Source organism: Ochotona princeps, chromosome 11 (genome assembly GCF_030435755.1).
Source record: "Ochotona princeps isolate mOchPri1 chromosome 11, mOchPri1.hap1, whole genome shotgun sequence".
NCBI lineage: Eukaryota > Metazoa > Chordata > Mammalia > Lagomorpha > Ochotonidae > Ochotona > Ochotona princeps.
Window position 1 is genome coordinate 35,036,948 of NC_080842.1, and position 25,721 is coordinate 35,062,668.

At 38.4% G+C, this 25,721-nt stretch overlaps 1 protein-coding gene across 6 annotated transcripts in view; it reads right to left on the reverse strand.

Annotated features, from left to right (window-relative positions):
- Positions 1-25,721, reverse strand: part of CLCN3 (chloride voltage-gated channel 3) — an 89,418-nt gene that overhangs the window by 7,027 nt on the left and 56,670 nt on the right. For all 6 annotated transcript variants that reach the window (XM_058670000.1, XM_004579050.4, XM_004579052.4 and 3 more), the window contains 7 exons: positions 25,049-25,171; positions 23,803-24,009; positions 17,561-17,641; positions 16,243-16,788; positions 13,408-13,594; positions 10,075-10,473; positions 2,487-2,703 (listed from right to left, as the gene is read on the reverse strand). In XM_058670000.1, coding sequence (XP_058525983.1) covers positions 2,487-2,703; positions 10,075-10,473; positions 13,408-13,594; positions 16,243-16,788; positions 17,561-17,641; positions 23,803-24,009; positions 25,049-25,171 — 1,760 coding nt within the window. The remainder of the gene's footprint in view (positions 1-2,486; positions 2,704-10,074; positions 10,474-13,407; positions 13,595-16,242; positions 16,789-17,560; positions 17,642-23,802; positions 24,010-25,048; positions 25,172-25,721) is intronic.

The following is a 25,721-nucleotide window of genomic DNA, read 5'->3' on the forward strand; positions in this document are numbered from 1 at the left end:
AAAAAAAAAGCCTAAAGCATGCATATAGTTCTCTGTTTATAATTACAGAAATACAAATGTTTCTATTACATTTATATTCCTAACACAATATATTCTAATACATTGGTTGAAGAAAATATTTTATGGGCCTTATACAATATCTCATTGGCTAAATCCCTGCCTTGGATGTGCCTCTATCCCATATGGGTGCTGGTTCATGTCCCAGCTGTTCCACTTCCCATCCACTTCCCATCCACTTCCCTGCTTCTAAGGCCTGGGAAATTAGTAGAGGATGGCCCAGAGCCTCGGGATCCTGCACCTACACGGGAGACCCAGCAGAAGCTCCAGACTCCTAGCTTCACCTCACTTCTGGCCATTGTGGCCACTTGGAGAATGAACCAGCAGACAGAAGATCTTTCTCTCTGCATCTCCTCTCTATAAATTCACCTTTCCAATAAAAGTAATAAATTTTGAAAATATTTTATTAATTTTTAAAATCACAGAGTCAATCAGTGTTCAAAAGAACAGCAAAAGGATGGATTTTAAAAATGAACTGGGGCCTGGCACGATACTCAAGTGGTTAAACCCTCGCCTTGCATGTGCCAGGACCCCATATGAGCACTGGTTTGCGTTCCTGGCTGCTCCACTTCCCATCCAGCTACCTGCTTGTGCCTTGGGAAAGCAGTCAAGGACAACCTAAAGCCTTGGGACGCTGCTGCTACCGTATGGAAGACCCAGAGGAAACTCCTGGCTTTGGATCGGCTCAGCTCCAGCCAAAATGACCACTTGGGAGTGAATCAGCAGATGGAAATCTTTCTGTGTCTCCTTTTCTCAGTAAATCTGCCTTTCCAATAAAAATAAATAAATCTTAAAAAATATGTACTGTATTTATTTAATAGGCAAATACATAAAGAAAGGGAGAAACAGGCAGAGAGATAGGAAGAGGAAGAAAGCGAGTGAGAGCTCTCATCTATGGATTCACCCTTGAAATGCCCGTTAACATTCAGGGACTGGACCAAGCTGAAGCTACGAGGCAAAACTCAGATCTTCCATGTAAGTGAGAAGGACTTCAGTACTTGTGCCATCACCTATTGCTTTTCAGGGTATACGTCAGCAGGAAGCTGGGATCATGAGCGGACACAGAACTCAAACCCATGCACTGTTAAAATGGAATGGGTGGGTCACCCAAGAGCATCGTAGCTGCTGAGCCAACTCCAAGAGACTGGGTTCTAAAGTAGGAAGACACTTTGATCCTAATTTACTGACTGTATGACTTTTGCCAAACGACTAAATCTTTTTGGGTTTCAATTATTACATCACAGGTAGGGATATCACCACTGACTTTGCTAAAGTTCTGCAAAGGTAAATGAGTAACATGAAGGTGTCCAATAAACACAATAGCTTCCTTCCAGTTCCTTCTCTCTGCCTTTCCCTAGACATGGGTCATGTCTCATCACCCATGTAATGAGGTTAAGAAAAACAAAAACGCCTTTGTGATCCTTTAAACCTTTTTACCCAGCTTTATGTTGTTCAGGGAGTTTATTGAAAATCCAAAAATACCCTGTGTTTCTCCTAAGGATGTTAATAAGGAAAAGTAATAATGAGAACAGAGTTCTAAAAAAACAGTGTGTAGGGAAACAGTACGTAAGTCCAGGAGAAGAGGTGAACAGTGGAGACAAAGTTCAAGTATGTTGGCCCAGGCATCTGAGCATTAAGTCTCTACAATCCCTCTGGTATCTGTCACTTCCCTATATTTCTAATCTGCAAGAACACTGCAGTTTAGGGGCAAAAGACAGGAAAACTGATTACCAGTGCATACATTCAAAATACCAGTGTTCGTCATTGTCAGTTTACATAAATATTTGAGAATGACAAAGGTAGAAACAAAACAATGCATTCTATTAAGGGAGGTTTTTAATTAATTTACAGAACATTAAATTATTTGAGGGACTTTCAAAAATTCATGGAAATTATTTAAGAGATACATTTTGGCATAAAAACTTGAACTCCATGTGTAAATTTTTCTCTTAATATGCATATTCTATGATGTTTTTGAAGAAGCCTTTTCTTGTCTACATAATAAACTAAATATTGGATAAAATGCGAACAGAAAAATAACTGGAAGGTTAACAGTATGCTCGAACATTTTAAACCAGAAATAAAATACTTGCAAAAACAAAGAAGGTTCTGCAGTGCTCCATACCAGGTAGGTGGACTCTTCTCTAACAGCAGAAACACTCTGCGCAGCAGGCTGCTGTTCATGTTTTGGCACCCCTTTTTCCACACTGAAGTACAGCATTTCTTACGCTTCAGCAAAGGGCAGACAATTGGCATCTTTCTTTTCATTTGCTAAGTGTGAAATTTCACTGATCCTTTATTTATGACCCCACTAAATGACAAGACTTACTTATGAGGGAGTTCACACATTCTTCCCTAATAACCACATGAAGATTGCACTAACAGAATTATTCTGCTGAGTGAACCAATTTCTTCAGTACCAAACTTACCCATTGTGAGTTACAAGGCACTGCCTCAGACCCAGCTTTCGGAAGATATCCACCACAATCTCCATTGGGGTGTGGTCTGTCACTGTGAAAGGGCTCATGTCAAGAATGCTTCGAAGTTTGAGGGGCCGAGGACTTTCAGCTGGAAGAGATGGGGTGTGCTGTGCAAAGCACACTCGAGAGCTACCTACAATGCCTTCTTGTTTTTTTCTAGCACTTTCTGAAAGAGAAAAACAAAAGATCAAAAATTCAGATTGCTACGTTTTGCTCTTTTCGTGGATAACTTATTTGTTTGGAGACACCAAATAAGTATTTACTATAACTTCTAGTCCTTCTAATTTTGCCTATCTTCCCCTTAAAAAAAAAGGTAACAAGTGAACAGCCATTTACCAATTTCCTGTATTTGAATGAACTGTAATCCACCAATATAAAAAATCTTCATATAAATATTTTTGCTATTATTATACACTGGTACAAATTTTATTTCCTGGGACTAAGGTTGTTTTCTAAATTTATTTAAAGATTTGGGTAGGGCTTTTTTTTGGGGGGGGAGTGGAGATTTAAGGAGAGTCCACTCCCCTCTCTCCAAGTAACCACAATGGCCAGAGCTGGGTCCTATTGAGGTGCAGGTGCCCAAGGACTTGAGCCATCCTCTGCTGCTTTCCCCCGCCATAAGCAGGAAACTGGATCAGAAGTGAGGCAGTTGGAACTTGAACCAGTGCCCGTATGGGATGCAGGAGACACAAGTGGAGGTTTAGCCTGAAACGCTACCATGCTGGCCCCAATACAGGGTTTAAAGCCATGTATAGATTACTATAGGTAACCTTCACTGAATGAAATCTACAAACAGTGTCACTCTACATGTGAGACTACCAAAATCATCCTCCTTGCTTCTTACTATGATGCAAACCGCACCCTTCTGCATTAGTTAGCGCCTTCTCTTTCCCAAAGTTGAAGTATAATTTTCTAGATGAGAAATGAACATTACAGAGTGGTCAAAACCACTACTACACTTCATGGACACAGAGGGTTTTCTGGGCTTTTAATTTGCAGAAGTGCTGCTAATTCCTCCATCTTCTCTATGTTCTCTGCTCTGATTACTTCTTTATTTTTTCTCATTAAATTCTTTTTATCATTATTAATTATATTGCATTATGTGACACAGTTTTATAGATACTGGGATTCCCCCCAAGGTGGATTCTTTCACCTTGTTGCATTATCACAGTTCAAGTTCAGTTGAGATTCTTTCATTGCAAGCATATACCAAGCATAGAGACCAGCACCTTATTGTCCAGATAAGTTCAACGGCTTGTTGGAGAAATCATCTCTGGTCTGAAGGTAGAGCCAGCAGAGTATCATCCCGATCAATTAAAAGCCCCAACATAAAATCGGCAACAATTTATAACGTTATGGAATTAGTGGACATAGTATTGAGTAACCAATATGTTTAAAAAAAATGCAAGTTCTTAACCACATCCTGTGACTTCTTCATTGACATTTCAATTTTAGTTTATATACAACCAGGTTCTATACACCTTAAAATGGCTATAGATTACTATTCAGCTATCTAGTGTCTAATTTCATTACAGTATTTAGCATTTTATAGTGTTTAAGCATAATTTTGCTGAACCTGGCCTTTTTTCGGGTAGTCTAGACTGGCTTATAACTCTAACAAGACATGTCAACAGTTTAGGTGCAGAACAGTTATAGGAGGGGTGTACAGAGAAATCTTCAATACCCCAGTGAGGAATAACTAATCTTTGTGTCCCACCTAGTAAGGTATAAGTGAATCCACGCTGACCATTTCCTGTCTGATTCTAAGCTTTCCTTGTTGTTCTCTATCTATTCTAGATTGTTTGTTTGTTTGTTTTGAGGGGTTTCCGGAGCGATCCTGATGGTACTTCTGTACCTCCTCTCCTTTCACTCCTACCTTTAAAAATGCTGGATAAGAGACAGAGAAGATAGGAAAGAAAGGGCAGAGACCACATGAATAAGAACGCCCACAAAATAGAGAAAATAGAAACAAAATGGTCATTCAATTTTAAATTTGTTTTTATTCAACATTATTTTGTATAATCTAGTGACTGTGGTAGTGAAACATTTTAATTTGAATTTTGCAATAAAAATACTTAAGCAAAATACTAAGCATCAGTCATAACTGAGGAAGTAGCTATTGCTGCAGCCATGCTTTCTACTCCTTGTGACTAATGCTACCGTAACACCGTCCAATTGGAAGGCTCTAAGTGAAGCTCCTAACAGCTAGCACTTACAGACTATCTTACAAACATGACAATGGCATGGAAAGAAGTCCATCAGCAACTGACACAAATGATTTTTGGGAAATACTTATTAGATGATTATATCCCAGAAGATAATGTAGCTAATGAACTGTGTCTGACAACTGAATGGTAGAGTATAAAATCTGTTAGCATGAATCTGGAATGGGTACACAAAATAAATTGTGAAGCAAAACACTGGTGACATAAAACATGGAGAGTTAAAAAAAAAGAACAAAAAAACTTTTGTATGTTAACAAAGCTGTCATCAGAAATACTTAGGCAAAACAAATTTAAAAGAAATAATAAACATATAAGCAAATCAGAATATCCTCCACGTTAAGAGGGGGCCTGGGAATCCTTTTAAACTCTTGTATAAAAGTTAAAAGACAATAACAGATACAGGGCAGAGGACATTTGGCATAGTAGTTGAGTGGCTACCTGGGCAATCAAGTCCCTTACTGGTAAGAGTGCCTGCCTGTCAATCCCGACTTTGTTCTCCATCTTGGCAGGAGGCAGCAAGTGATGGCAGCCACTCACATTCAAGACCTGGACTGAGCTCCTGGCCCTGCTTTCTGGCCAGCCCAGCCCTTACCTTTGCTGACATTGGGGGATGAACCAACACATAGGAGATCTCTATTGGGCCATTTGGCTCTCTGGTGTGCTTTCTCTGTTTGTGGGGCAGGCAGCAGGGGAGTCAGTCTTGACCTTTCAAATGATTAATTTAAAAATTTTAAAAGATATACCTATTATAATTCGCTGGCAAATACACATTTTATTTATCAAAACTATTAAGTATTTAGCTATAATGCACATTTAAAATGCTATCTTTAAAAGGCTATCTTAGGGCACAGAGTGGTAACCTAGTTACTAAATCCTCAACTTGCATGCGCCAGGATCCCATTTGGGCACCAGCTCATGTCCCGGTTTACCACTTACCACCCAACTCCCTGCTTGTGCCCTGAGAAAGCAGTGGAGGATAGTACAAAGACTTGGAACCCTAGATCAGGGACTCCTGGCTCCTGATCGGCTCAGTTCTGGCCGTTGTGGCCACTTGGGGAGTAAGGCAGCAGAAAGAGGATCTTTCTGTCTCTCCTCTCTGTAAATTTGACTTTCCAATAAAAATAGAAATAAATAAAAACCTTATTTTAAAAAGGCTATCTTAGAAAGTTGAACTATTAAGTAAAAAAACTGATCATCATCAATCCTAAATACTCATCAAATAAAGAATATTAAAAAGATTTGTAAAATAAACAAATAAAATATTTTCAGAAAAATATTAACTTTCTACTGTAATTTTTCTTTGACATACAAAATAGCAGCAGTGAATATCCAGCCTCTCTGAATTAAATCTATTTTTAACAATATCACTTACTCAAGTTTGTTTGTTTGTAAGGTGGTGTAATAGGGAGAGAAAAAGGGAAAGAGCTCTTTTATCTATAGGTTCATTCCTGAAATGCCCACAAGAGCCATCCCGGGGGCTGGTGCTGTGGCTCAACAGGCTAATCCTCCACCTTCAAGTCAAGATCCCACATGGGCACTAGTTCTGGTCCTGGCTATGCCACTTCTGATCCAGCTCCCTGGCAACAGAGGAAGGCCCAAGTCGTATGGAGCCTGCATTCACATGGTAGACTTGAAAGCGGGCTCCTGGTTCCTTTTCAGTCAGCAAAACTCCAGCTGTTGCTGTTATCTGGGGAGTGAACCAGTGGATGGAAGATCTTTCCCTCTCTGTCTCTCCTTCTCTCTTTAAAAATGTGCCTTTTCCAGTAAAAATAGTTTTTTTTTTTTTTTTTAAAAAAGAGCCATACTGGTGCAGATCAAAGCCAAAACCCAAGCACTCCCTCCTGATCTCCCACGAGTGCAACAGCCTGAAGTATTTGGGCCATCTGTCGTTGCCTTCCCGTGTACACTAGCAGGAAGCTGGAATGGAAGGAGTACAGCAGGGACTTGAACTGGCACGCCAAAATGGAATACTGATATCAAAACCAGTGACCAACATGTTGTACCACAACCTGGCTTATAAAAATTTCACTTTTATTTGAAAATACCTAGAAGAGCATATTTTAAATATTCACTCCCCCTCCAAAAGCATGTAAGATATTAGCTGATTTGATAATTCCAAATGCATCTGGACATCAAAATTTATAATTTGTGTGAATGAAGATTTTTAAAACCCAGTATCACTTTTATATGAATATAGTAATCACGATTTATTCAGTTCTAAAAAATCATTATTATTGCTATTTATTTACTTGAGAGGCACAGGGACGGGGCGGTGGGATGGGTTGGGGTGGGGAATGGTCCCATCTGCTGGTTTTTGCATGAATTGCCTGCAGAAACCAGGGACCAAGGGTACGACCCAGGACTCCCGGGTGCAAGGAACCAAGCACGAGAGTCCTCACTGCTGCTCTCCAGGATATGCATCAGCAAGGAGTTGGAAACAGGAGCAAAGCCAGGACTCGAACCCAGGTATCCCAATATGAAAGCTGGGCACCCCAAGCAGTAGCTTAATTGCTATAGCAAATAACCATCAGACTTCTTAAAATTAGTTTTGATGCCAGTCATTCAAAGGTCTTTAAAGCAAACAGTATCATATTTTTCATTTTAAAAAGATTTATTTTTTATTTTGAAAGGCAAATTTTACAGAGAGAGGTCTTTCATCCACTGGTTCAGTCCCCACATGGTCCCAACAGCCAGAGTTAAGTTGATCTAAAGCTGGGAGTCAGGAGCTTCTCCCAGGTCTCTTACATGTCTACAGGGCTAAAGGATTTGGGCCACCTTCTGCTTTCCCAGGTCTTAAGCAGAGAGCTGGATGGGAAATGGAGCAGCTGGGACATGAACTGGTGCCCATATGGGATGCCAGCATAAGAGATGGAGGATTAGCTTGCCAGGCCATCATGTCAGTGTCAGTTTTCATTTACTGATGGGATTCAGACATTGAGTAAAGCAGTCCTGGGACATGGGCATCCCACATGGGCCCAGCCAGTTTCAGTTATGGCTGCTCTAGTTATAGTCCAGCTTGCTGATACTATGCCCGGGTAAGCAGCATAGGATGCACCAAGTGCTTGGAGGCCTGCATCCACAGGGGAGACCTGAAAGAAGCTCCTGTCTTCTTGCTCCTGGCCTTGGACAGGGCCAGCTCTGGCTGTTGCAGCCATTTAGGGATTGAACCAGCAGATGGAACATCTGTCTCTCCATAACTGTGCCTTTCAAATACATAAATAAATCATTTTTTTAAAAAAGTCCTATCGCTGGCCCTTGGTCTTACAACTGTCAGGATCCCATATAGACACTGGTTCATGTTCTGGTTGTTCCACTTCCCATCCAGCTCTCTGCTTGTGGCCTGAAAAAGCAGTAGAGGACGGCCCAAAGCATTACGACCCCGAATCCCTGTGAAAGATCTGGAAGAAGCTCCTGGCTTGAGATGGGCTCAGTTCCAGCCACTGCAGCCACCAGTGTCCCAGGTAAATGTGAATAAAATAATCTTTCTGTCTCCTCTCTGTAAATCTGACTTGCCAATAAAAATAAATCTTGAAAAAAAAATCTCATCACTTCTGCTTTAATGACGTTAAGCAACCTAAAATCTCTTGTTTAGATTTGATATTCTATAAAATTCTGCTCTGGTATACAAAGAGAATTGCGGGCTGAGGGTGGGGGAGGAGGCAGACTTGTAGCATAGCAAGTTAAGCTGCTACCTGCACAGTTGGCATTCTTCATAGGAGAGCCAGTTAAGAGTCCAAGCTGCTTGGCTTCTGATCCAGCTTCTTGCTAAAGCCCTTACGAAAGCAGCAGCTGATGGCTCAAACACTTGTCCCTTGCCACCACTATGGGAGACTACAACACAGTTCCTGACTTCAACTTGGCCCAAACTTGGTTATTTCAGAGATATGTGGGAGTGAATCAGTGTGTGGAAGACCTGTCTCTTCCTCTTTCTGTTCTTCCTTTCAAACAAATACCTAAACCCAGCATGGGTAACTTATATGATTTAGCAGACTTCAAAGATCTTATTTTGTGAAACAAATACTACTATAGCTATATCCTCTTTCTAAACTGAAGAGGATTTTCACTGTAGCATCTTATTTTCTCCTATTCTCTTCTCTGCTTTAACCTTGATTATCACATACAAATTGAGTTTCCAGTTTGATTTCAGAAATATTCCATCTGTAACTGTGAAGTCTTCTCTCTCTAAGTGGCACAAGAATTATCTTATGATCCGTTAGCAATGATCACAGAGGTAAGGAAAGGAGATGCCAGGCCCACAGGAATGCCTTATAGGGACAGGTCAAATGTTTGACATTTCCCCCTCACTGTCCTGTACTAGATACTGGGAAGTAACAAAGCAATTACTTGATGGCTGTACTCTATATTAGTAGCAGGAGGAGTGTCACATCATATTGAAAATGAATGAGAGGACCTCTGCTGTTGCATAGCAGATAAACTTGCTGTCTGAAGTGTCAGCATTCCATACAGACACTTGTTCAAGCCCTGGCCTCCCTGCTTTTGATACAGCTCCCTGCTAACACACCTGGAAAAAAGTCAAAGATTGTGCAAAGGCTTGAGCCTCCACACCCATGCAGGAGACCCAGGAGACCCAGAAGCCCCAGGCTCCTGGCTTAGGACCAGCCCAACTCCACTAACTGAGGCCATTTGGGAAGTGAACTGCTGGGTGGGAAACCTAACTCTGCCTTTCAAGTAAGTAAATAAATCTTAAAAGAAGAATAAAGCCTTACCAGTATTCTCTTCTAAATCACAGGACTGTTTCTTTTAATTAATCTTTAAATAATTACATTATTTGAAAAGCAGAAAGACCATGAGATCTCCCATGTGCTGGCTCACTTCCTAATGCCTGCCAGCTAGGACTGAGCTAAAAGCCAATAGTTAAGAACTCAATCCAGATCACCAACCAAGTGGCAAGGACCCAAACAACTCAGCTACCACCTGCTGCTTCCTAGCCTCAAATCAGGAGTGGACCTGGCAATTAGGCCCCACATTCCATTATGTAATACAGGGGTCACAAGCAGTAACACAGCCTTAACCGGATGCACATAATGTCTATGCCTCTAGCCAATTTAAGTACAAAGAAAAAAACATTTGCCAGTAAAACAATGCAAAACAGCATAAATTCCTTTCCTAGAGAACATGAGACATTCAGGGACATAAAATAACATCCCTTGCCCAGCAAATTCAACCTTTTCAATGTTATTCCTTTCTTTTCTTCCACGGAACTATCATAAATACACACATACACGACACACACACACACACACACTCTCACTCTCTCTCTCTCTCTCAACAATTTTTTTTAAAAAACGTACCAATTGCAATCGTCAGATCTCTTCTGAGAGCAAATCCCACTAATCTCTGAGACTCCTTTGACATTATCACAGGAAAGCCATTGTAGCTGGTTTCATTGATCATGTTTTCTATGTCATCCACGGTCATATTGTCCTGTGTCAGAACTGCCAAGGGTGGGTCATTCCGTCGAGGTCTCATGACATCAGCAGCAAGGGTAGTATGAGTGAATTCTTCCTTTGCATCCAGGAAAGGGTATCCATTTAATCGGATGTGAGCTTCATAAATGCCTTCCCTACCAAAGGCATCTCCAACCCATTTACTTGTCATGACTGCAGCCATGAGTGGAACAATATATTCCAAGCCCCCAGTAAGCTCAAAAACAATAACCACGAGGGACACAGTCATCCTTGTCACACCACCTGAAAAAAATAAGCACCCACTAGTCAAAGGAGGATAGGAGCGTCAGTATTACATGTTACAGAAGCTTCACACCACAAGGCTGAACTTAACATTGCAAACAGAACCTAGTAAAAGGTGTTATTATCAAAACACTATTCCTCCTCCCTTTGCACAACAGTAAAATGTAGAGAATTACTGACTTTGATGTATAACATTGAAATTATTAAAATGACATTCTGAAACTCATTTATCTCATATGAAAAAAAATCTCAGCTAACCAAATTAGACACATTGCTATTCTCATTTACTGTTGTGGCAAAAGACTTAATTTTACCCAACAACAGAGCTTATTATTAATTTCTAAGGAATCTGATGGATAACTTGTATGATATAAACTTAAAAACTAAAATCACATCCAGGTAGATCATGAATGAGTAATTTCTCCTAGTCTTTACAAACAAAATATTTCCATACCTTGTGATTTATATAAGCAATGTAAGAAATAATCCCTGGTCTCACAGAAATCTTATTTAACAAATCATCACTCCTGTATATGATCTCTATGGCAATGCTTCCTTGCCCACATCTTTCTACTTATTTTGTTTTTGTCTGATGTCTTAGATAATGAATATCATATATAACTGTTGTGTCTGTTTCAATTTTAGAGGATTTCATGACCCACTGTCACAGAAAGTATACCATGCACTTAAAACCAAATTCTTCGTTTTCCTCAGAGATACTCATTCCAGCTTTCCTGAGTCCAACATGGGGTATCTCATTTTACTAGCAACCCAGATAGTCATTCTTGGTTCACTCCTTTACTTTATTCCAATGTCTACATAATCACCTAGTCTCATCTGACTTCTTCTACTAAATACTACCCATGTTCTGTATCTGCAGGATCTGTATTCACAAATTCAACCAGCCCTGGACAGGAAATACTAGAGGGAAAATCCATCTTGTAGTAAACATGTATATACTATTTGCCATTGTCTCCTTGATACTCATTGTATTTAGTATGTATATTGTATTAGCTGTTATAAATAATTCAGATAACTTAAACCACATGGGAAAATATGTGTGGGTTATCTGCAAACACTCCTCCACTGTGGATTTCAGCATCCTTGGATTTTGATATTTGCAGGGTCTTCCAACAAAACCCTCAGAAATACTGAAAAATGACTATTTGTCTCCATTTCCTTTTCTCAGTATTCTCCCTGGTAAGGGCCCAGTCCAAGACCTCAACACTTTGTTCCTTAATTTTAATACCTTTTAATATTACCTCCTTCACTTCAAACCCCATTACCTTCAATCCACTTATAAGCATGTTCCCAAGTTAAGCTTTCCTAAGTACTACTTTCACTATGTTGCTCCTTTGCTCAAAAGCCTACCAGGACTTGAAAGTTCATACTGTATTAAGCTTAAACTCTTCCTTTTTGTTTTTTACCTAAATACAGAAGGATAAAGGGCCTACTATATATTATGTAACTATTCTCTTCCTAGCATGTCCTAGTCAGCATACAAAGGCATTTTAACTAAGCACTTATTTTACTATCAGACAGTACTTTAACAGCTACACATAATTTTTATTCTATATATTCGTAAAAACAATCATAGGGGATTAAAAAAACTGTTATTTTCAATGTAAAAATGAGAAAACTAAACATGAATAAAGTAAAGAAACTTTCCCAAAGTTATCAATGAGTCTAAATACAAATCCATCCTAATAGGTGTCTGATCACAATCTGCTTCTTCTCACCAATCCAAATTCATTTCAGAAAAAAATATAATAGTCTCTTCTACTTAAATGTAGTTTCTTCAAAGCCCAAGAACACTAGATTTATTTCTATTCAAATTCCTTTTATCTCACGTTATAATCATCAACAAATTTAAATTCTACTAAACATTTCAAAATTAAGCTCACATTCTATCTTTCCTGAACAATTTCACCTCCTTGTTCCTCTGGATTACTACAGTATTTTCACCATTTTAACACCATGCATCTTCTCTGTATATTGCCGTCGTTTTCTCTCTGTTCCCAAAATGACTATAGTTGAGGTTGGGCCCATGCTTGTATTTCTTTTTGTATCATTCACTGTGTCTAGCACAGAGCTAACAAGAAAGTAGATGCTTTATAATTACCTACTATGGTAAAAAAAAAAAAAAAAGATTCTGTACTATCATTTAAGACTACACTTTCCAAGATAATTATATAATTGTAATTCATTGAAAAAAATAAAGTCAAGACACCACCTATTGCGTATTATAACCAAAGTTTAGTTGAAATTTTAAATAAAGAAGTTACTAATTTCCACATCAGAGAGGACAATAAATACATTTGTAAATATTCAATGCAGTCATTTTGCTTTTCTTTCCATCAAAATGAGTAGCGACTTTCTCTTTTTCAAATTCACACACCTTAGATGGTGTTAATAGATGGAGCTTAATAAATATATATATGTTTATATATATAATATACACATTATGTTATATGTTTAGTAAATATATATTATGTGTGTATATATAATATATATACATATATTTACTAAAGATTAACAAAAAATTACTTTAGAGCCCAAGGTAAAACAATTCTGAACTGTTTTAATGCTACTCATAATAAGAACCATGCTAAACTTGTTATAGGTTCAGTCGTGATGGTTGGCAAAAAACAAAATCAGTAATCTCTTTAGACAGCATTCAGATATGTTCTAAGATGGTTTCTGTCATAAGGCAGCATGTGATACTGCCGATATGTTAACTACTATCAAATTTTTGGATTAACAAATGTTCTGAGATAGAACATTAAAACTTGCACATGGTCGAACTACCATTTTATTTATACTACAGTCCCTCTTCCCTTCTTCTGCCATCAGCCCTATCATCAGACCTATCATCAACTGCTCATGAATACAGATGGGCAAACATCCATACATGACCACACACAATTTCATTACCTAAGCATGCAGCAGCCCCAACCATGGCATACAGGCCAGGTGTAATGCAATCAGCCCCGACTTCACACCACTCCTTAAATATAAACCAATCGTGGTGATAGTAGGCAAGCTGCTCCACTGCAATCCCCACAATCCTCCCAGCAATTGCGCCAATGGCCATGCTGGGGATGAACAGGCCTGATGGAACCTGGAACAACAAGGAGATCTACTCACATGCCCGAAGCTTACAAATCCACAGATCTGTCCAACATTTTTTAGCTTTTTCACATTTTGTTCAAATAAGATTTCTAATACAAATAGAACTAGCAAAACTTAAACTAACACCTTAGCAATTCCATAAATTCAGTTATAAAGTAACAACTACAGTGTGTAGAACAAAGAGAAAATAATTTAAGGATTATTTATCTTTTGCTATGGATTCCCTAACGTCAGTCTGTAACAAAATTTCCATTAGTCCATAACGTATCAAGACAAATAGAGAGGACAGTATAAAGCAATTTTAATAAAAGCACATCAATTCAAATTATTACACTTTACTATATTTTAGTGTGCTCTTCTTACATATAAACAAATGATGGTGACATTTATATAATATATATATAAATTAAAAATAATAATACTTGATTAAATGTAGCAAGGGTAACAGGAATAGGGAACACATTAAGCAAGTTCTGCAAGACTAACAACTCCACACTATTCTGGATATGCAAATAAGTCGAGCCCAGAATGCAGATGTAAGTGAGTATTTCAGGATTACTAAGGAGTCACATCATTGAAAGGATCAACGAATGTGCTACACTCTCCTGCCTGGTATGTATGATCTTTTAGCCAGTATAACATGAAACTGAACAAATGTCTATCAACTACTTCCAGTTTCCCGCAGTTCATCTGATAATGAAAATGCTGCAGTTAACAGAAAAACAACTTTATATAAAAGGATCTTTAATATCTCCTTTAGCTTGATTTATTAAAGAAAAAAGGTAAAACTCCAAGGTTTTTCTATTTTTTAATCATAATACTTAGCAAACTAAACAAAAAACAAATCAAAAACTAACATCACTCCAATTTCACTGAAATAAAGACGTTATTCCTCATGACATATCTGTGAAAGCACACACCACCAGCATATACTAATACATGTACTATAAGCATAATTTAAAAAAGAAACTGACATATACTTCCTCCTACACATCACTGATAATCACAAAAGTAAATTATATTTACTAATATATAATCAATGAGTGTTATTCCCTTTGTCATAAGTTCAAGGGAAGCCGAGTCCCAGAGGATAAGGCCCAGTTGGCTTCACTTCTTGACGGAAGAAGCTTGAGTTTCACAGGTCTAGTAATGTAATGTAAGTCTGCAGCAAGCCTTCAAACTTTAACGAACTAACTGCCTAGAGCAGTATGACAAGTTCTCCAGAGGCAGCCATATTCTACTTCCTAGAACTTGTAACCTGTTGTGTAATTTGGCAAAGAAAAATTAAATTTGAAAGAGATTTAAGGTTGCTAATCAGTTGACCTTAAAACAAAAGACTATTCTATATCATCTACATGGCAATCAAATAATCACAAGAGTTTTTATATGTGGAAGAGGGATTTTGCAAGTGTGAAGAGACAAGGGAAAGACCTGACCAAGCATTTCTGGTTCTGAACATAGAAGGAGGAGGTCATGAAGCAGGGAATGTAGGGTCTTCAGAAAATGCTAAAGGTGGGGAAAAAACCACTCATTAACATCTTGACCTACCCTTTTCAGACCTCTGATATCCAGAACTATTAAGGTAATATATTTGTGTATGCGTATTTCTATAAGATTGTTTTTTAATTGGAAAGGTAGATTTACAGAAAGAAAAATACAAAGATCTTCCACCCGCTGGTTCATTCCCCAAATGGTCACAGTGGCTGGAGCTGAGTCAGTTCAAAGCAAGGCGGCAGGAGTTTCCTCCAGGTCTTCCATGCAGGTGCACAGGGTCTCAAGGACGAGGGCCATGCTCCACTGATTTCCCAGGATGTAAGCAGGGAGCTGAATGGAAAGTGGAGCAGAAATGACACAAATTGGCGCCCATGGGGGTTGTTGGCACTTGTAGGCTGAGGATTAGTCAACAGAGCCATTATGTGCTGCCGCCATTTGTGTAGTTTTTAAGCCCTATGGTAGTGGTAGTTGATTGCAGGGACAATAGCGAACTAATACATGATTATGCAATTGTTTATGCTTCATTCTCCTGAACCTAGCTGGGTAATTCTGAGTATCTCAGTAAACACAACTGAGTATCTCAGTAAACATTATTGAAAGGGAAGTTACATGATAGAACTCCTTTACCTAGGGTAGAATCAGCCATCTGGGACACCTGCTTTTAAGACCCTGTATTACTATGTAAGACATACAAGTATCCTGAGCACATTAAGCTGGAACACCCAAAGAGACAAAGAAAGAGAACATGAGAATCTATGGGACCAAATGTTCCAGCCTCAGTTGTATGAACCTTCTCAGCCCAAGCAATGAAGATACAGGAATCAAATCATGAGCCGTAACCATGTCTGATGATGAGATTACCAGCAAGAATACCTGGTTGGTGGACCCTTTCCCAAATCATTCACCCATTATCAAGAACAAATTAGTTACCTTCAGCTGCTACATTTTGCAGTAATTCGTTGCACAGCATCTTCAATAGTATAGCCTAAGGAATGATTTTTCTTACATAAAATTAGACTCCAAGATAACAATCTTTTCAGCCTACATTCAGGAAACAACCTTCAGGTAAAAAATCCATCTCTCATTTTACATGCAAGCTTTGAACATATCAAAATTACTTAAACATCTCACATTAGCTCTTACCTTAATCCCAAAAGTGAATACTGTCATTATGATTTTAAATATGAGTGCTAAGCACAACTGCCATATAGCTGAATATACTCCAATGCCCGCTGGACGATCAGGAATATCATCAACAATTTTACTGGCATTCATGTCGTTTCTGTAGTCACAAAGAGAAGACGATTCCAGGGGGCCACAGTCTGTAAAAAGCTCTTTAATCAGTTCACTGGTGTTGAGCCTAGTGTATGGATTAGGGAAGGCGATCACAGCTGTAATGGCTGCAACAATAATGACCTCAAGAACAGGATACTTTCCAAATTTCGTGGATTTACGTCGACGACACCAGGCAATATTTGCCCTAATGAAAAAGGCTCCCCAAAGCCCTCCAAATACCCCTAGGAGAATAAAAGGAAACAGTTCAAAAAGGTACCATGGTGTGTGATACTCCACATAAAAAAGGACCAGACGACTGTTACCAAATGGATTGATCGATCTCAAAACAAATGCAGCCACTAAAGCAGCAAAAAATGATCTCCATAAAGTTTTGAGAGGAAAATAATAGCTAACCTAAAGAAAAGGAAAAGAAAAATGTGATTAAAAGGTTTTTCCAATATAATTTAACCAAAATTATGATGCAGGTAAAATTTACAGTTAGTGGATTTCATACAAGTAAAAATATTTTAATACATTTACCTATTACATTACCACCAATTTATAATATCAAGTGAAATTAGTGTCTAATAATTCTTTACAATATCTAGCATTTTGAAAATGAGTGTCACATCCATTTCTAACAGGGAAATTAAAAATAAACATAATATCACCAACTCCTGCTTACTGCAAAGGATGTATCTACTTCTATACTAAAGAAAATACAAGAAATTGGAACATAACAGTAAATTTGAAACTATTTCTCATGTTTTTGTATACATATTTTTAAGTCTTCACACCAATGAAAACTTAAAACCAAACTAATCTACTGAAGCAACTACAATGATTTCCTTAAACAATAACCATATCAGAAATTATCACTCAAAATAACATTAAGACAATTCATTTGGCCACTAAACATAGATGATAAAATTCTCTTCGATCTTAGTTTCAAATGCAAACAGTGTAAAATGAAATTTTTAACTACTACGACAATTTACACAAGAACAGATTCAAAATTTTCTCTGCCGGGCACAAAATCCATATAGTAACTTTTAATATAAAAATGAGTGGAAACTTTCATATAAAATTTGAAACAATAACAAAATCTGAACCTATTAAATGAGCTATAAAGTTGACATGTGTATATTAGTAGTAATAATATATAACTGCTGTACTTTTGACCTACCTCCTCCAGACTAAAAAGAACTCCTCCAATTGGTGCTCCAAACGCTACAGAAACCCCTGCAGCAGAGGCAGCTGATAGTACCTAGAAAAAGGATATGGCTGATTTCATACTTTCTTATAAGTCAGAAAGAGCAAATAAACATCCTTCATCTACTTGAATTTTTCAAATGTCTCTTCTAGATTTGATTTACATGTCTCCTTCCTCCCCAAGCAAAGAGCAAGTATTCATTCCCTCTAACAACATTTTTCACTTTTCTGCTTTAATTCAAAGGTCTTTCTTACTTTCAAGATTTGGTCAAGACATTAGTGCCACACATACCAACTTGAACATAACAGAAAGAAACCAAGGCAAGGGAATACAGACAACATTCAAGATGTTATGTTATGTGGCCAAGAGAATAGAGTATTAACTGGGATTTGGGGAAGAGTTTTGCTTACTTAAAGGATATTGTTTCTTCAGATTTTAGAGCACACTATTCGAACATTAATAATTATTCTAAATCCCAGCAGGATTTTCAGAGAATTAAAACCGATTCCATTTCCTTGTATTTTTATTATCCCAATCCTCTGAAAACATGCTATTGTCAATACACAGGGTCTCATTCTGGAAATATAAAACATAGCTCCTCAAGGTACAGTTTCATCAACTGAAAGAAAAAGAAACATCCACACACTCTTCTGGACTCCAACTGCACAGTCTTTCCCTTAGTCACTGCCTTCATCCCAGCATTACAGCATCAAGCACAAATACAACTTCAGTGAGCATTGTTTGCAATGACTTTCTAGAGTCTTTAATCCTTCCAATACTTTAAACCAGACAAACATCTGAGGCTACCTAAAGCACTTTTTCATATGGCACACTTTAATATTTATGAAGGAGAAATCAGAAATAGTAAAAATTAAGCTGTAAATGACAAAGAGCAGGAACTCCATAGTCAAACTGCTGTGTTACAAATCCTGGCACTGCCACTTGCTAGTTATTCAACTTCATGCTATGTACCTTGGCTTCTCCTTCTCTGAAATGGCAATGTGATATTACTGAGCCCATAACAGTGAAATAAATGCATACACAGTGCTTAGAGCAGCACCTGGCATTCAGTAAGCACCTCATCAAGTCTGGTAAATCAAAAATTAACTGGAATTTGTTTTAAGTGCAACTTATTACAGACGAGGGTTCTATTTGAAGCAGGAAAGGAAGCACATTTAACTTCCACTTTTCTCCACCAATAGGATCCCATACAAAACATTTATTGAATGTTCTAAATTTATACTTTGATACAACGGAATTCTATAATCAAGCCAATAGCATGTATCTATAACTCACACATGTTTGAATTTGCTTCAAGTTTAAGTAAGAATCACTTTTAAAGCAGGTCAAAGTAGGTACGGAAGCACATCAAAATATGGGGCCTACATGTTTTCAACAAGTAAAATCTTGCCATTTGTTTACTACAATGATTAACAATATCATAACATTAATTGATGAATATACAGCATACACACTAAATTGTAGGTATACTCATTTAACTTGTGTAACTTTTTCTAACAAATTACATTTTAACTTTTAAAGATTTATTCATTTATTCATTTACAGACAGATATACAGAGAGGAGGAGAGACAGAGAGGAAGATCTTCCATCCGATGATTCACTCCCCAAGTGAGCCGCAACGGGCCGATGCGCGCCGATCCAGAGCCGGGAACCTGGAACCTCTTCCGGGTCTCCCACGCGGGTGCAGTGTCCCAATGCATTGGGCCGTCCTCGACTGCTTTCCCAGGCCACAAGCAGGGAGCTGGATGGGAAGTGGAGCTGCCGGGATTAGAACCGGCGCCCATATGGGATCCCGGGGCTTCCAAGGCGAGGACTTTAGCCGCTAGGCCACGCCGCCGGGCCCCATTTTAACTTTTATGACATTAAAAATTATTCACAAATATTTCAACATGAAATAGGAGAACCGAATTGGGAAAGTAAATGCAACAGTTTTAAGCAACAACAAAAAATACCCACACAGTTGTAGCAGTATGGTAATGGTAAAGAACAGAAACTGGAGTAAAGAAAAATTAATTTGAATCCATGTGCTGCCACTAACCACTTGAGACCTTTTGGCAAACTCGTCCAACATTTTAAACCCTGGCTTTCTAATCTATGAATAACAATGCCACACTACTAGAATTGTTATGGTATTAAATTCCAAATTGCAAGTGAAAAGTAACTTTCATAGTACTAGATACATAGTGAGTAGTCAATAAGGACGGCTATTTTTGTTACATAGCAAAGTACTGGAATCAATTATTTAGAGGTAGTACTATGATGCTCTGAAGTGTTCCCCTTCTGAAATATCTACCATCAATGCAAGGATGATACATTTATGCTAATTTTAAAGAGTAGCAGAATTATTTCAACTGAAAACTTATTTTTATAAAACATCCACCTTTTGGCTGCAATACACAAAGAAAACCATCAGTCTGAGAGGTTCTATGCTGGGTCACACACCTTTGAGTTGTCTCCCTGAGATAAATAAAACATCACACCTTAAGAACCCAAAGATCTCTGCCCCACAAACGGAAAAGCAATTTTTATTTATTTATATATATATATATTTTTTAAAGATTTTATTCATTTTATTACAGCCAGATATACACAGAGGAGGAGAGACAGAGAGGAAGATCTTCCGTCCGATGATTCACTCCCCAAGTGAGCCACAACGGACTGGTGCGCGCTGATCCGATGCCAAGACCAGGAACCTCTTCCGGGTCTCCCACGCGGGTGCAGGGTCCCAAAGCATTGGGCCGTCCTCGACTGCTTTCCCAGGCCACAAGCAGGGAGCTGGATGGGAAGTGGATCTGCCAGGATTAGAACCGGCGCCCATATGGGATCCCGGGGCTTTCAAGGCGAGGACTTTTGCCGCTAGGCCACGCCGCAGGGCCTTATTTATATTTTTTTAAAGATTTTGAAAACTGGGCTGGGCACAGAATCCTACTGGCTAAATCACTGCCTTGCATGTGCTGGGATCCCACATGGGCACCGGTTCATATCCTGACTGCTCCACTTTCCCTCCAGCTCCCTGTTTGTGGCCTGGGAAAGCAGTAGAGATAGGCCCAAAGCCTTGGGACCTTGCACCCACATGGTAGACATGAAGGAGGTTCCTGCTCCTGCCTTCAGATCGGCTCAGTTCCGGCCATTACAGCCACTTCAAGAGTGAACTAGAGGATGGAAGATGTTTCTGTCTCTCCTCCTCTCTGTAAATCTGACTTTCCAATAAAAAGAAATAAATCTTTAAATTAAAAAAAAATAATAAAAGATTCAGAAAACTAAAAGGTATGGGTTCTTTAAATACACATACGTGTATGTACAGTATATATACCATATACATATAATATATATGTATAGTATATATCATATGTGTATATGTTGGAAAATGAGTTACAGAGAGAAAGAAAGGGGTGGGAGATCTTCCATCTACAGTTTTACTACCTATATGGCTGGCAACAGAACTAAGCCAGGCCAACCTCAGGAACCAGGAGCTTTATCCAGGTAGCTATGCAGGGACACAGGTACTTGGCCCACTCACACTGCTTTCACAGGCACACTGGCAGGGAGATGGATTAGAAGTGAAGCAGCCGGGACATGAATTAGCACCCAAATGGGATGCTAGTACTACAAGCAGTGGCTTTGCTTTCTGTAGCACAATGCTGGTCCAGGTACTGGATTCTTGAAACCTGGACCTAATGTAGAAAATGTCAAGAGCCCACTTTCTCCTAGAAAACTTTGATCAATTGATAAACATAGGAAAGTCTATAAAATATATGCAAAATTTAAAGACCTACATTTCAAGCTGGTCTTAAGAAACAACAATGAAGAAAACTGCCTTAAACAGCTGAATAAAGAGGATTTCCAACATCCCTCTTAATGCAAATGCTGATTTAAACTCCAGGAGGTCCTAAAGGTTCTGAGAATGAGCCACTGTTGCGGCATTGCTTTCTACATTATCACACACCACCTCCACTGGCCTTAGTCACTATCAGCAGGACAAAAGCACATTAAAGTTTCCCAATCTTGGAGATACACTAATGTTGGTAAAGAATACTAAAAGTGTTATGCTTGAAAGCCTGTCAGAAAAAAAAGGTATGTAAGGCAAAATCAAAACAAACAGAAAAGATCTTTGTAAAGTTTACCTATAACTCGACAGGAATCAGCTAATCCATCCAAAGCTTCTCCAAAATACAGGGCAGACACTAAAGGAACTTATATTCCCAGAGAGGGAGATACATCCAAGCAAGACTGAAAGATCAGCACTCCAAAGCCACTCATGAGACTTCCCCAATCTCAATTCCAAAAACCCCAGTAAACTGAATGGCCCTAGAAAATCCCCAGCCGAACTCTCTTACCAACATAAATGATTCCAACATGAAACTGATACAACAGGATCCAGCTACCTTTGGGCAAACAGAACGCTCTTTGTGACTCCTCAGCCACACCTTCATCAACATGCATGATCCCAGCATGTATTTGACAGCACAGGATTCAGCTAACCACACAACGCAGTAGTAGTATGAAAAATGCAGCACATTTCATACATTAAGAGCATGAGAAGAACTGAAGGGTATTTTATCAACTGAGTCATGTGCTCAAAGAAAAGACTCCAGTAGGAATTAGCCTTTGAAACTTAACATAGGGGGGTCAACAAAGCGATTCAGAAACATGATTCTGAGGAAGCAGCAATAATAACCACTAATGCAATCAAGCCAGATCTTTCCAGCCAAGAATATGCAACCCTTCACTCAAAACCTTCGCCAATTATTTTTTCCTTCACAGCCCATGCTTTCAGATTTCCAAAGCTATCTTCCTCCTCAGTCCAAAACTTCCAATTTGGTATGGGAGTCTGTCTCCACTGAAAGTCACACAAGTGATTTCTATATGCAAGACTCTTATATATAGAGTTGGCAGCCTCAGCACACACTTTGCACTAAAATCGTGCAACTGCAGTGTTCCTGATTAAAAGGAGATATCCAGATAACCAGTTCTTCCGTGTGTGTATCACTGTCTCTCACTCACAAGGGTCTACCCTGAAAGAGTCCTTCTCTCAGCATTTTTTAAACTTTTTTTAAAAAGATTTATTTTTATTGGAAAGTCAGATATACAGAAAAAAAGGAGAGACAGAGAGGAAGATCATCTGTCCGTTGATTCATTCCCCAAGTGGCCACAACAACCAGAGCTCAGCCGACCAAAGTCAGGAGCCAGGAGCTTCTTCCAAGTCTCCCACACAGGTGCAGGATTCCAAGGCTTTGGGCTTTCCTCAATTGCTTTCCCAGGCCACAGGCAGGGAGCTGGGGAATTAGAACCAGCTGGGGATTAGAACCAGCATCCACATGAGATCCTGGCACATCCAAGGTGAGGACTTTAGCTGCTAGGCTACCATGCCAGGCCCCTCTCAGCACTTTTGTTTGTCCAACCATATGTCTATCTCCAAGACAAATCTGGTTATTATCACAAGCCAAGGGTTTGGAAGCCTACAGTCTAAGACATAGCATGGAATTACAAAAACAAAAAAACCCCAGCAAGGTAGACTTTGATTTCTGTGATCAAGTAACTAGTAAATACTACACTATTTAGGAAAAGGTAAATGAACAAGTAATGTATAGAGGTAACTGAGCAGTACTGGAAGAGAATTCTAAAAAGACATTAGAAATTATTAGAAAAAGAACCATAAACTAATGTCAAATGTAATCTTCAATCTAAATAAAAATTTAACCAAAAAAGCAAAATGCACTGTTGCATGAGGAAAGTCTTTTTAAAAGTTTTTTAAAGGTTTCTTTTGTTTTTATTCATTTGAAATGCAGATATCTACTTAAAATATATGTATATATAAACATAGAGGGAGAGAGGGAGAAAGAGATTGTATACTTCCATCCAATCGTTCACCTCCCAAATGCTCACAATAGCTTGAACTGGGCCAGGCTGAAGCAGGCAGCTTGGAATTCAATCAGTGCCTCCCACAGAGCTTGCAGGCACCTCACCACTTGGACCATAATCTGTTACCTCCCAGGGTGTGGTCAGCAGGAAGCTGAAATGGAAGTGCAGTAGCCAGGATGCAAACCCCACACTCCAGTATCGGACATGGGCATCTCAGGCAGTGGCTTAACTGCCACATCACAACACTTGTCCCAGAAATTCTTCACCAATATAAAGTCTATATGACAGCTTTTTTTTTTTTTGTCAATGAACAAAACAAAGACACACTTACCTCCCTTTTTTTAGCTTCATTTGTGCTATACTTTGGGAAGAGGTAGGAAAAAATATTTCCGCAGCAACAGGCAACATGGACCAGGGGACCTTCTTTTCCTAAACTCAAACCTGATGCCACAGCCAATACTAAAGTGATGGTTTTAATCATCAAAGTCCATTTTCCCAAGTAACCTCTGATGATGAATCCACTCAAAATGGTTTTAATCTACAAAATAAATATTAAGACAGATTAATTTCCATTAAGAAAAAGGATATTCTAACTAATCCATATATATAGATTATATATATAACAAATATGTTTATATATACGTATTTACATTTCTCATAAAACTGTCTTGTAAATTTTGGCAAACAATGGGAAAATTCACAATTTTTAAAAAACTAGTTTGCTACATATAATAAGTGTATCATGTTTTCATTCTAATGAACAAAATCTAAATATCAAGCCATGTTAAAATGAATACAGGCTTTAATTAAAAGGGTTATAATTATACATCAGGAAGAGTCAAATATGAATACCTGTATTATAAAAATAAGCATGCCATAATTACATACATTTCCTATACTCTGTGTCAAAAATAAAAACATAACGCCTTATGTAATTATTTTCTACGTATCAAGAAAGACAATAAATGAGTATACACGATACTGATCTTTATTAAAGATGCTAATATAGCCTTTAAAATTAATATAATTTAATATTAGACAAAGAACTAGTAATTTGTTCAAGAACAGAAAAACAAAGAAAGCAATTCACATAAAGTTCAATCCTGAGTAAAATCCCCTGTTGTTTTTGATGTAAAGTATAACTCAAAACTTGGCACTATTAATCCAATAAGATCAAATGTTTCCTCAAAATATAAATTCAAGAATCATTACCTTATCTAATCAGAAGATAGTTAGAAAAAAGACAAGGAATGTATTAAAATCAGGCTTCTAATACGAAAACATCAAATAACCCATCAAAGCACTCAGGACAGTTCTTTTCCAGACCCTTTCCTAAGAATCTGTTTAATCATGTGCTAAATGACTGGTGAGAGGAAAAACAAAGCAATCTCTAAAATAGCGATGAAATAATTATGGAGAAAAAATTTTAATGACATCAACAACCAACCAGCTTTTACTTTTGAAAATTTTCTTTTGCATATTACAAACCAACCATCTTTCCAAAACTTGTTTTTTTCTCAAAGGCCAAAAGTACAGTGCTATAACAATTATGGTTCAATGACACTGAAATGGCTTACCTCTGGAATCCCAGAGCCACAGGCATATGGAGCAAATACTTTTACCAGGGAAACTGCAAGAAAGGCAAAACTCAAGGCCCAGAAGATGTACATTATGTAGTTCATGATGTAAGAACCAGGACCCTAAAAAAGCAAATAATTCAATAGTTTTAATTGAACTTACAGAGTAAGCACTCTAACACAAGTGCTTGCCAGGTAAACTATGCATATGGTTTGTTTCTTCTTTCCTTCCTTCTCCTTCTCTTTTTTTAAAGATTTACTTGATTTATTTGAAAAGCAGAGTTACAGAGAGAAGTCTTTCATTAGGTTCACTCCCCAAATTGCTGCAAATTCAGGGCTGGGCCAGGCCAAAGCCAGGACCAAGGAGCTTCTTCCAGGTCTTCTACCTGGGAGCACAGGTACCACGCACATGGGCCACCTTCTGCTCCTTCTCCAGGCACATCAGCAAAGAGTCAGATTAGAGGTAGAGCAGCCAGCACTCAAACTGGCACCCTTCCAGGATACACTTAGAACACTACCCATTAGTGTCAGACCCAAGGGTCCTGTTTTATTTACAGAAGAAAAATACGTACACCTCTGCTTATCTACAAACCATTTTCTTGAAACAGTTGGAGGAAAAAAGTTGCACTGGCACTCAAATTTCATTCTACTGCAATTCTCCTGAATACCAAAA